Source organism: Lytechinus pictus, chromosome 2, assembly GCF_037042905.1.
Source record: "Lytechinus pictus isolate F3 Inbred chromosome 2, Lp3.0, whole genome shotgun sequence".
Classification (NCBI taxonomy): domain Eukaryota; kingdom Metazoa; phylum Echinodermata; class Echinoidea; order Temnopleuroida; family Toxopneustidae; genus Lytechinus; species Lytechinus pictus.
The window spans coordinates 46,384,576-46,397,443 of NC_087246.1; the positions used below are offsets into that span (position 1 = coordinate 46,384,576).

Sequence of the window (12,868 nt, forward strand, 5' to 3'; positions counted from 1 at the left end):
ACGTTTGTAATTCTAGTAGGTTTATTTATAAGATGTTGAAGTCCAAAAGATGATAATAGATTTGTAAAATGTTGAGCGATTGTATTGTAGGGAAATGATAGATCAATGTTAAAGTCACCCATGATATAAATATCTTTGTTTTCACGCGAAATTGAATCAAGACTGGCTTCCAATTCATTTAAAAATATTTCAGCTAAACTGATTGGGGGTCTATAAATAACACCGATTATTTTATTTTTATTTTTAGCATTAGTAATTTCTATGAATAAGGATTCTATATTTTTCAGCTCAATATCATGTCTTAATTTGAAATTCAAATCATTATGAATATAGAAAGCGACACCGCCCCCCTTACCAATTTTACGATCAATGTGGAGAAATTTGTAGTTATCGATATTGAGAATGGGAGGCGACGTTGAATGCAACCAAGTCTCTGTGAGACCAATGATAGAAAATGGAAATGTATCAAGAATGGATAAAAGTTCGCAAAGCGTATCAAAATTTTTCTGTAAGCTTCTTATATTTACGTGCATTAAACTAAAGTAATCTGGAATCGAATTTGGAACTGTTTTGTTGAAAACATTATTGAATTCGTTAGCTGTATAATATTTACTTTGGGGTGAAAAGATTTCAGCATTCAGTAAATCTGTTGAGTCAAACATGAAAGAACAATGTATGGCATGGCGAGTTAAAGGGGAATCCAGCCTTGGCCATAAAATGTTGTGTTGGGAAGGAGAAAAATAAATTTAACAGAATGGTGAAAGTTTGAAATAAATCGGACAAGCAATAAGAAAGTTATAGCTGCTTTAAAATTGAGATCACTAATAGTATGTACATTTCAAATTGGCAACTGGGTAAGTAAATTATGACAAGGGGCAAGGACAACTTTCCCATAGGCCATGTACTTTATTATCAGGGATTTGTGGTTTTCTCCTAAGTACCCATTCCCCTGGGGCAGTAATATAAATATAACCCAGGTAGTATATTGTTTTATGTCCTCATAAAAGAAAAATATAATTTGAAATAAAACTTAAGGGAAAAATGACATTTTAGCCATAATATGTATTGGAGTACATAGAAGAGTAGTCCTTTCCTTACATCACTATGACATCCCATATGCGGCCAATTTGAAGTCTCCATGGGTATAAAGATTACCAATATTTACAACTTTTAAAAATTCATAACTTTCTTGTTGTTTGTCCAATATTGTTCAAACTTTCACCTATCAACTTGACTGATTTTTCTCTTTCTTATAAAAACAAGTTTTTATTTGGGTTGGATTCCCCTTTAAAGAAGTAAGCGAATAGTGCTCGGTGTGTGCAAGTGCAATGCTAAAAGCAATGAATAAAGAGTCCGTATACATGTTCACCTTTGCGTGACGATCTGACAGACTCGGGGCCGGTGCATAAATTAATCATTGTCATAAAAAAAGGTTTTAAAAGTCTATGAATCTATTGATATAGTTTTAATTTCCTAATTTTCGTGTAAAACTATGAGGTTGAAAAGATAACTAAAAATATCTTTGAATTGATAGAAAACAGTAATTAGATTAGAAATATACTTTTCTATCGTTTCATGACATCATTATACCTTGAATAACAGAAGACATATCATGGAGAAAAGGTAGTGTTAAAGCAAAATATACACATATATACACACATATTTTGACAACTGAAGACAGATTCTGACGTTGATGTGATTCCGACTGATTAGTATGGACGATTATACCACTTATTATCATTGTAGTCACATAATCAATGGGGGGGGGGGAGTAGTATGGAATTTGATCAAGAAACAAACAAAACAGCGATCATACCAGGGGCAGGGGTGACCGGATGGTCGCCCGTTTGATAGTAAAAAAAACATTAGAAAGAGGAGAAAAAAGTACAAAAAATATGAAGAAAGGAAGAATTAAAGAAGAGCATTGTCAAGGCGATCTTTTGGCCGTGTAAATATAATAATGCCCCTATATAATAATTCAATTGAGAAAAAAGACGTCTTGCCCCGGCACCCCCCCCCCCCCTATCAAATTGTTATGGCACCGCCGCGCCCCTGACCGTGCACTCCGGCGGTTTGTTTTCGGTACAATACTGGCTGGATATGGTTCAAGGGGCCTTGTCACTTTATTTATATTGCACGTTTACAAGCACTCATGTGTTATTAGTCTTTGACCCCAAATCGACGTATATACATGTAGTTGTATACATAATTGTAACTGGAAGTTCCTACGGCTATAGAGCATTCTCATAACTTATTTCACTAAGAGATATATCGCGGCGAGAATTTGTCAAAGAAATTAATAGATATATAGGCCTACTTCATTGGTGTGAATGATGGCTGCCAGCACCAGTGCATACCACACTGAAGCCAGCACTTTTGCACAATCGGAATGGGAATCGAACAATAATTTAAGTCAAGCTTATTTGAACCACGAAGATGGATTGGTGATCGTCAACTGGGAACTGAGCGAGGGCACTGTCGATAATAAGAGAAGAAAAACGAGTGGTACATCGTCTTTGAACGGGACGACGAAGGCCGCGTCGACGTCGTATCCTTTTATCTGGTTACGGGACTTCTGTCACTGTGAGCAGTGTTTCGACGAGGCATCAGTGACGAAAAAAGTGAGCATATATTAAATAGAATTTTGTCTTTACAGTGCGTCTCGCGAAATAAAAACCCAAGACCAATAGCTTAATCATATCAAATACAATTTAAAAAAATGGCTATCATTGTAATGCTTAGAGTTTTCTCATTCACTTGGTATGACATAGATTATTAATCTTCTATGCAAGAGTGAGCGAAAACAATTAGGAAAAAGGATATCAAAAAGTCACTTGGTGGGTGGTATCTGAATATATATATATATATAAGAAAATCACATGTATAAAACGCTAATATTTGTTCTTTATTTTGATACTTCAATTACAGAAAATGGTCAAGAATATCAAAGTTCTGTCTTTGGGAAATAATACTTGAAATTTCATAATTTCATTAAAGAAATTTGTTTTCACGAATTCCATTCCGTATATAGCTACATGTATATGCATGGCCGATCATCAACAAAACGGAGTGTTGAGTATTAGTCTGACATTATTTTTTTATAAACACAACTTCATGGCGCTTTTACGATGTTTTGTAATGTTGTATTTTCTTATTCCAGAGTTGTATTTTCTTATTTTAGAGTTATCTTGTTTATGATAAGAAAATTAGGACTTTGTACAGGATAATGCTAATAATGTTTCCATGGACTCAAATACTGCAGATCCTGAGATAGGGGGGGGGGGGGGCGCTTGATCCCCCAAGTTTTCACGACCAAGGGGGGGGGGGGGGAGAAAAGGAAAGAGAGAAGGTGAAATATGATATTATGTTTTGAATCATGATGTCGAAATCTAATTATGAAAATGTCGAAATATTTGCTTCCTCGCTTCTCTCGCTCGCAACTTTTTATGAATTTTTGCCCGATACACCATATCTTGCCCCCTCAAGAGTTATGGCTCATTGCGCCAACTGCCGTGCAGTAGTACTTTAAACACGAGGGAAATCACGTCAAATTGGATTTAATAAAATCATGAAATGAGTGACGAAAAGTATTGCAGTGCAGTGAATTTGTATGAGTTTTCAAAATTTTCAGTTGCTTACGACATCACATGCATATTATCTGCTTAAAAGCTATTTAAAAAAAACTGCCATCGACATTAGGGGAAAACCCGGGGATTACTATGGCTTGAAATGTACAATTCAAATCTGGATAACGCACAGTTAGCATCTGGTCATTTCGAAATGTATAGGCCTACTTAAATGTAAACAATCATTTCAAACGACTATTCTCATTTACGTTGTTATTTCTACAGACAAATCTCCAAGATCTTGACCTGGAAATCGGAATCAAACAAATCTCGGTTAGCGAAGATGGTAAACAAATAATGATAACGTGGAGAGACGACCATGAAAGCGTTTACCCATCCTCCTGGCTCTGGTGCAGCCGTTTCCATGACAGCGCTCCAGATCCCTTTATGGATCTCGCACCAGAACTTTGGCGGGCTGATGGAATACCAGGTCGTCTGCGCGTATTTCAATTTGACGAACTACTGACGTCAAACCAAGCACTTTATGATTGGATGAAAGAAATCAAAGTTCTTGGACTTGTGCTGGTGAAGAATGCTCCTGAACATAAAGAAGCTTTGAGTCAGCTTGGAAAGAGGGTGGGATACCTTAAAGCAACAAATTTTGGGTATGGTCGCTGAAATAAAAAGGAGAAGTACCTATAGGCTGAGTTTTTTTTGTTTTGTTTTGTTTGTTAAACTTTATTTTTTTATCTTTATTTTCATTGCCTTTTGTTAAAATAACTCTGATCTGTTTTAATAAGTTGTAAATATTCTAATTTTACCTTGATTATGATTTTATATATAATAAAACATACAAATATAAAAATATAGAGCAAAATGTTTTGAAAAAAACTTTTATCTCGTATAAGCTCGAAACTGATCTCCATAATATCCAGAAAAATGCTAGTTAAAAATAAATGTTTGGGAGCTGTGTGTGTGTACAACTATATAGTTGAGCGACACCCCCCCCCCCCAAATAGTCAATAGTGTTACATCACAATGTTTGGACTTTGTAACGATCAATTTAAGACCTTGCTAAAAACCCAACTTTTTAATATTTGATTTCCCCAATCCGTCTAATCAGTTGTGGGTTGGTCTATAATGGTGCGCATCTTTGTTTTGTTTTTTTTTCTTTTCTAAATTTTAGAATTAGTGTGTTCTTTTTTAATTATTGAAGTCATTTTAATTCTTAACATCCCGTTAGTTCATTTCTAGTCAGAAATTTCTGTTCTTAGAAATATCTGCATTAAGTGCCCTGCCGCCTTACAATTATTATCATTAATATTTATCATTTATCCCATCAGAATGTCCTTTAGTAACTATATAATTATTTTATGTGTACATTTGGTTACAATACAAAATGGGATGGATTTGTTCCAGCAGAGATTTGCCGTTGAATTTTCCATAAACAATACACGCCATTCGGCAATAATGTTTTAGCAAGTGGCGTTTTTTCAAGGTTGTGAGTTATTATTATGGTTAATAAACTTACATACTTTCTGGGATATGCTTTTGATTTATCATAATTATAATGTATATCTGTTCACAGAGAGGTTAGTTCAGTGTATGCGCCTACTGATCCAAAGAACCCTATTTACACCGCGGGCAATCTCTACTTTCATACCGACCTTACGTACTACCATCAACCGCCTGGGGTAGGTCACTCTTGAAGCAAGTAAGCTTTTGTGAAAGCAGAAAAATCAAAGAATAAGATCAACAAAAGTTTGAGTATAATAGGACTAGCAATAGAAGAGTTATGAGCATTTGAATGTCGAGATCACTAATGCTATGGAGATCCTCCTTTTGGCAATGCGACCAAGATCTATGATGTCACAGATGAACAACTCTCCCCTTTTGGACACTGAAAATATACCCCAAAACATATCTTTTAGCTCATTCTAATCATATGACAAAATGATTCATCAATGATATAATGTTGTGAAACCTCTGTATTTGTCCTCTCATAAAGAGAACACCTCACCTTGTGATAGACTCTATAAAAGTGAGAATATAAGTGAAATAAGTACTAAAGTAATGAGGGAGTTGTACGTGTGTGACATCACATATCTTGGTCGCATTGCCAATGGGAGGATCTACATGGCATTAGTGATATCAATATTCATATGCTCATAACTTTCTTATTATTCATTCAACCCTCCTCAAATTTTCAACAATATGTTTCTTTGATTTTTCTCTTTGATATGGATTCAGTTGGTTTCAAGGGTTTCATTCTCCTTTAATAGCCCTTAATATAATAGCCATATTGGTGTGTGTGGACGTGGGTGAGAATGGGTGCGTGTCAAAATATATCACAAAGATTTTTGTATTGAAAAGGTCATTTTTTTAGCTGTTTAGAAATGTTTCCCCATGCATACGCCATGTCTGGCCCCTCAGTTTATTACTTTGGGGGGTTCATTATGCCACTAACGAGTAGGCAACGGTTGACAATTCAAAATGATTTATGAAAATGATTTTATTACAAAAATTGATGCACATCACCTTAATAACTTATCATCTCTCTTTCAGATCGAGTTACTACACTGCATAAAACAATTTGAAGGGGTTGGTGGTGACAGCACCTTAGTCGATGGCTTCAATGCAGCGAGACAAATGAAGGAGGTTGACCCGGAAGCATTTAATGTCCTCTCATCATACGATGTCGAGTTCTACCAGACAGGGTTGATGGGCCCAGGAAGGTATTTCCAGATAGCCAGGAATAAAATAATTCGGTAAATTTCTGTGTTTATCCCGTCCACCCCCCCCCCCCCCACCCCACGCATAATCGTGAAATATGGAGAAGATTTTTTAATTGCCCTTAACAAATTCTTGATCGGTTGTCACCATTTTGTTATTTATTTTTGTTCAGAAAAAATGGGCCTATCTATCTATCTATCTATTCACATAAAAATAAGCAAGATTAATTAAGAGGTTTCATCAAACAAGAAAAATGGAAAGCTTATGGCGCTTTGAAGTTTCGCATTTTTTCATGAAACGAGAGTTGACCCCACATTTTATAGTAATGAGTATTTTATAGTAATGAGTATAATAATATAAAACTCGGGAATTGTGTATAAACTTATACAACTGGAAATAACAGCTACACTGTAAAAACTGTGGTGTTAAAACTGACACCAGTTGGTGTTAATAGAGGACCACACCCGAGGTGTTAAAATTACACCCTAGAGACTGAACATAACACCAAAGAGTGTAAATGTAACAACCAAAGGTGTTGTAATAACACCTATAGGTGTTAAACTAACACCATCAATTTAACACCGGAGTAAAATAACTGATGTGGTCCTCTATGTACACCGGTTAACACCACAGTTTTTGCTGTGTACATGATAACATCATCATCCCCTCAATACTTATCATGCAATAATAATGAGGGGACGATGGCTTATAAGCACGTACTTCCTGTTGAAGTTCTAAAAAATTTCGATTTTAAATATTTCATGCTCATTTATTTACCTCATCATTGTAAAAAAATGATGTACTGTAATATGAAGGATATACATTTCGGAAGGAGTGTATAACAATTGTCAACAATTCATTTGTATTCGGCTGTATCATCACTAACAATCATCCCCAATCACATTCATATAATCACAATGAATGTAACAAACTACAATATTCAACCAGGGACGTGAGAGGGAGAAAAGCAAAAGGATGGCAAATTAGAATATGTGAATCTGTTTTTTTTAAGAAGATTTTCTCCAGTTTATTCATTTTTTCTATTACTATTTAACCGTTTTTTTGGTGTCTTTTGCTCTTGCATTACCCGTACTATTCGAACAAAGTTCAATTGGCAATAACGTACGGGGGGGGGGGGGGTAGTGCCACTGACATTTTTCGCTCCCCTCACGAAGTTTCCATGTACGCCACTGCAAACTGGGCGTATTTATATATATATAAAGTAAAATTGAATGTACACTTCGTTGATCCTGGTTGTCTTTTCTTTAAAAAAAAACACAGTTTGGATGATGATGGCGAACCGATTCAGATCTCCTACAGCAATCATTCCAGAACGTCAATACTCCGTATGCCGCCCAAGGAGGTGGCTTTATTCTACCGAGCGATGAAACTATTCACTGATCTTCTCTATCATGAAAACAACATGTATACATACAAGATGGAAGCTGGTAAATCAAAATGCTTATTAATCATGAACGAACTTCGTATCCTTATTTACTCTTTAATCCATAATCCCAGTCGATATTCAGTTTTGTCCAGGAACTGGGCGTAATGAGCAAAAAAGAAATTAAAATGCTATTTTGTTAGATAATTTGACATATTTCGAAAAAATACTATGTTCAACCCTTTTCCCTTTTATTTTGTTTCCTTTTCTCCCTTTTGTAAAAACATATATAATTTATATAAAAAATTGGTTGTGCCTTTTTTCTGGGGGGGGGGGCATTACCTCCAATCCCTTATCTGTAGGCCTATATACACAAGTGGCCTCCATAATGACGCGCCTAGAAGTGTAAAAATACCAGGGGAAATGCGGTGGCAAATGTCCTTTATAACATAGGTGGAAGCTTTCCAAATGTTATACTCACAAACATTTGAAACACAAATTAAGCGGGTTTTCGTAATCATGATTACTTGGGGCGGGGCTACGGTATAGGGTATTTTTTCCCTTTTAATTCAAAGCCAGTTCAGCTATTATATCATCTTCCATGCAGCTGCGCTGACTCGCGTTTACCCTTTTCCATTCGGATATCAATTTTTATGCTCATTGCAGAAAGAATTTAATCTTCTTGAATGTAGCCTACTTTGCTTTATGTTGGAGCATACATTCAGAGTTGTAAATCATAGGCCTATAACGAGTGGTGGGGGAGTCAGTTAAGTAATCCCCCCCCCCAAAAAAAAAAAAAAAAAAAAATAGGGACACAACATGGTGCAAATTGCTTGGAGAAAAAAAAGTCGCAAGTGAGCGAAAATATTGATTTCTGTGTCAAGTTGTGTTAAGAATTATTACATAATGATTATGTTTAGCTCGTTTCTCTTTCATTTTCTCGTTTGATTTTCCCCTTTCTTTTCTTGATCGTGTTTTTTTTTTTTTGGGGGGGGGGGGAGGGGATGGGAAGCGTTGCCCCAAGCCCTCCATTGTTTTTTTTTGTGAAAAAGTAAAACAAGATGAGTAACATTCAAATTTGTATACTTGACTTGAAATCTTGCAGGTGATATTATTGTGATCAATAACTTCCGAGTGTTACACGGACGTAAGGGCTTTGAGATGAAGAAAGGTTCTGAGAGATATCTTGCCACGGCGTATCTGGACTGGGATCTGGTCTACAGCAGAATGAGGGTCTTACACCGGCAATTGGATATCTGAGGCAATCATCAATCATCATTGCGGAATTCTGTTGAAATGAAAATAGAGTGTGGTGTTAGAGACGGTCAACACCGCGGGTTTGAAATCCAACACAAGCCATCAGTGTCAACAACACCGCATCGACAGGCGTTGATGATGTTGAGATTAATAATCTAGAACTTTATAAAGTATTAATTTTACCTTGCAGTTGATGATATTTTCACATTTGATATACTGTCCTGGAATCTAATCAACAATAACACTCCGGGCCGTGGTGTTGAATTTTACAACAACCAAGGTAATTTTCAATGGTGTAATAACGACTGGATGTACACATGAGTCGATTGGTGATCGTGTGCTATAAAATGTGGTAAAATTATTATACATTGTGTCGGGAGAAGTAACAAGAAATAATTGTACTTATTTTTTTTATGCCAAAAGAGAGAAATGAAGTGAGTTATATCTTATCCTCTATAAAACAAAACTGACTCGATGATGCGTTTTTGTTAATTTTTTATTTATTTATTTAATCATTCGTTTTTATTACTATTATTATTATTATTATTATTATTATTTTTTTTTTTGGGGGGGGGATGGGTGATCTCTCACTCTTTCAGGGAGTATGACGATCCCTGGACGGGATTGTCTTTATCCCCGAGAAAAGGGAAGCCCCCCCCCCCCCAAATCTGGAAGTATACTACCATGGCTTTCGCATCATACTCGATACCCAAATTGATATAATTCTATGGCAATATATATTAATCAATGTTATATAGATAGAAAATAAAATGCTGCCCGACAATAATCATGCCCGCTATTCTCCTCATATCATTCAATCCGCTTTAATGCAAAATGCATAAATGCAAACCTATATATTTTATGTAGGTCTAAATACTATGAGTAAGAATATATCAATAAAACAATTCGACGATGCGTAGAAAGGCACAGCTGGAATATAATTAATGCAACGATCAGGGGATCATTTCATGTATCAAAATAATAGTCAGTGATAATAGTCAGACTCTTTGTTACAATTGACCGAAATCCTCGCATGTGATTTGTCAATGAAAATTATTAATTATTTCATGAAACATTTCCTGTAAGTCAACGCCTGTGGATTTAAACTTGACAGTGAATAACCCGACTGACATTGATGCGATGAACGAATCATTTCAACTTCATGTAATTAAAATATGATACAGTTTTTAAAGCCTTTCCGCCTTAATTCGAATATTTAGGCTGTAGATTTTTTTTTTTTTTTTTTTTTCTTTTTTTTTCTTTTCTTCCCGGTAATTTAGTTGATAGGCAGAAAACTGAGCGCTTAGAAACACCTGTATTAAGCGCCCTACAAATGTTATAATTATTATTATTATTATTAGATCTGCAGAGCTCAAAAGGGATTTACTTTGATAACTGTTGCTATGACATCGCAATATTTCTGAATGATATTGCTTGTTTGATCAATAAATGTATTTTTTTATTTGATCCATTGTTTACTGATATACGTCTTCTTCTTTTATTCTTTCTTTTTGTTGTTTTGTTTGGAAATTAGTGAAAAATTTACTATTTCCCTAGGTTCATGTAACGGTATATCAATATGATGAAATATTTTTTTAATTTCTGAATCATTTCTTTTCTTCCTGTTGTTCTTTCATTGGTTTTGATGGCAACCAGTCAGAATATTGATTACTTTCCTCACAGCTTTTTATGAAATAATTTATTAGTGCTTTAAAAAAAATTAAATTTACATTCATTTTTTCTCTTATTTTTTTCTCTTATTTTTATTTTTCTTTCATCTTTAATTTCCTTTTCTTTTAATATTATTTTTTAACTTTTATTCCCCCTTCCCCCCGTTTATTTGTCTCTGTTTGTTCTTTTCTTTGTCCTCTTCTTTTGTATTTTTTCTTCTTGCTTTTGTTTTGCTTTTTAGACCATTTTCTGTAACTTTCTTCTCTTGCAGTGTATGACAGCAGAGAAAACAAAAGTTAACTGGATTTTGGGCCTAAATTTCAAGATTCGAGGGTTATGATTATGACCGTTACGTTCACGACAGAACTTACACAGATCTGGGTCAAAGATGCAAGAGCACCGAATCGTATAGCGTGCCGTGCCAACGGGGCACTGTAAAGGTTTATAGTCTAGCGCCATCTAGTGTTTAACATTTTATAATAAAATAAAGTGCTACGATTGGTTGAAAGTTTCTCGTTACATTATTGGCGTCACCCGAGGTGACGCCAATTTTGAATGAAATGTTATTTTGCATATGCATGCGATTGATACTTCCACTGTCTTAAAAAAATCATGGAATTTATCCAAGAAGCTTAAAACTACAAGGTAATGGGCATTTTTTTTCTCTCTCTTAAATCAATTGCATTGGGGGCACATACTTTGGTATTTAACTTTACAATCATGCTTTTGTTTCTAATGATTCACTCTCCTAATTGAAAATGTCCTTATTTTTTTCTGATATTTTTTTATACAGATGGCAAGTGGGGGCTTGCCCCTTCTGACCCACTTAAAAAATCTTTTGTTTTCTGGCTTGTTATTTAAATTTTGTGTGTGCAAATGCTTGTTTGGTGGTGACTTTGACATCTGTTTTTTATGCGAGGCGATTTTTTTTAAATCGCAGCCCCCCCCTCCACTACTGGTCAACCCTGGATACGTCCCTGATTTAAACAACCCATTAAGATGCACATTCCCCATTCTTTTTTCCTTAAATGAAAGATATATACATATTTCAATTGCATCTGTAAGAATCATAACTCTACACTCAAATTTACTCGAGTATTCTCTATTAAATTCCATGAAAATTGCACTTGGCAGAGTATGCAATGATAAAAACAAGGAAATCCACATAGAAATTATGATTTAGAGATAATATTTTGCTATTTTTGCAATAATTTTTGCACTTGAAGCAATTTGAATGTATGAATTCACATTTAGGTTCAGAATGTCTGTATGAGACACACACTTTATCCCTTATGATTATCAATTTTATGGTAAATTGTTGAATTAAACCTGCTCACTACCATATGATACAATAGAATCGTCGAATCTCCAACAAATTTATTGATTTTGTAAATACACAAAACAAAAACGGAAGGAAATTAAACCCTGATTCAGGGACATCCATACACTGTAAAACTGAGTTGTTAACATGGCCGTGCACAGAAATTGTTTTCCTTGCGGGGGCAGGACGCGTAAATTTTCAAAAAAAACCTTGAAAGCGAGGGAGTAAGGCAACTGAGACATTGGGGCTTTTTTCATTTTCAAGAGTGAAATTGAAGTATTTCGTGCACATCATATTTGGTGAATTTTGTGAAAATTCTAAATATTATATTAATTCTAATGCAAGTTTTCAACATTTCAGAGAGGGGGGGGGGGGGTCATGGGTGTTAAAACTAACACAATTTGCTGTCCCTAGAGGACACCCTCTGGTGTTAAAATCATATATACGCTAGAGATTGAACAATAACACCAAAGAGTGGAAACATAACAACTGGAGATGTTGTAATAACACCCAAAGGTGTTGATCTAACACCAAAAAATTAACACTGGAGTGAACCAATTGGTGTGGTCCTTTATATGTACACCAGTCAATAGCACAGCTTTTGCTTCTCTAGTAGGTCCATGCTGTGAATGACACATACATATGTCCTTTGACAGTATAATCTTGAAAAATCATAATTTATTCTGTTTAGACCACATGGGTCTTGTGGTCCAGTGGTTAGAGCATGGACCTACTAGTAGGTCCATGGTTAGAGCATTGTACTCATACCATCCCCACTCTGCCATTGTCTCCACTTTGATAAAATGACCAGAGAGTAATATATGTCGTCTATAAGGTCAGCCACTATGACTGATTTACCTAGATGCAAAATGTTTCCTATAGGTATTTCGTTATATATACCAGCTTGGCGTTTACCAGTAAAAAGCTGTCCTGCCG

At 35.3% G+C, this 12,868-nt stretch overlaps 1 protein-coding gene across 1 annotated transcript; it reads left to right on the forward strand.

Annotated features, from left to right (window-relative positions):
* Window positions 1-2,187: 2,187 nt before the first annotated feature.
* LOC129271375 (gamma-butyrobetaine dioxygenase-like) lies at window positions 2,188-9,027 on the forward strand. The gene is made up of 6 exons (XM_054908753.2): window positions 2,188-2,621; window positions 3,852-4,231; window positions 5,155-5,260; window positions 6,132-6,334; window positions 7,581-7,747; window positions 8,789-9,027. Exons 1-6 carry the CDS (start codon window positions 2,331-2,333, stop codon window positions 8,941-8,943), a joined length of 1,302 nt encoding a protein of 433 aa, XP_054764728.2. The 5' UTR covers window positions 2,188-2,330; the 3' UTR covers window positions 8,944-9,027.
* Window positions 9,028-12,868: the final 3,841 nt, after the last annotated feature.

Coding starts and splice junctions, on each gene's coding strand:
- LOC129271375 (XM_054908753.2), top strand. CDS start 2,331: ATGATGGCTGCCAGCACCAGTGCATACCACACTGAAGCCAGCACTTTT. Junction 4,232..5,154: donor CTTAAAGCAACAAATTTTGG/GTATGGTCGCTG, acceptor ATCTGTTCACAG/AGAGGTTAGTTCAGTGTATG. Junction 6,335..7,580: donor GCCAGGAATAAAATAATTCG/GTAAATTTCTGT, acceptor AAAAAAACACAG/TTTGGATGATGATGGCGAAC.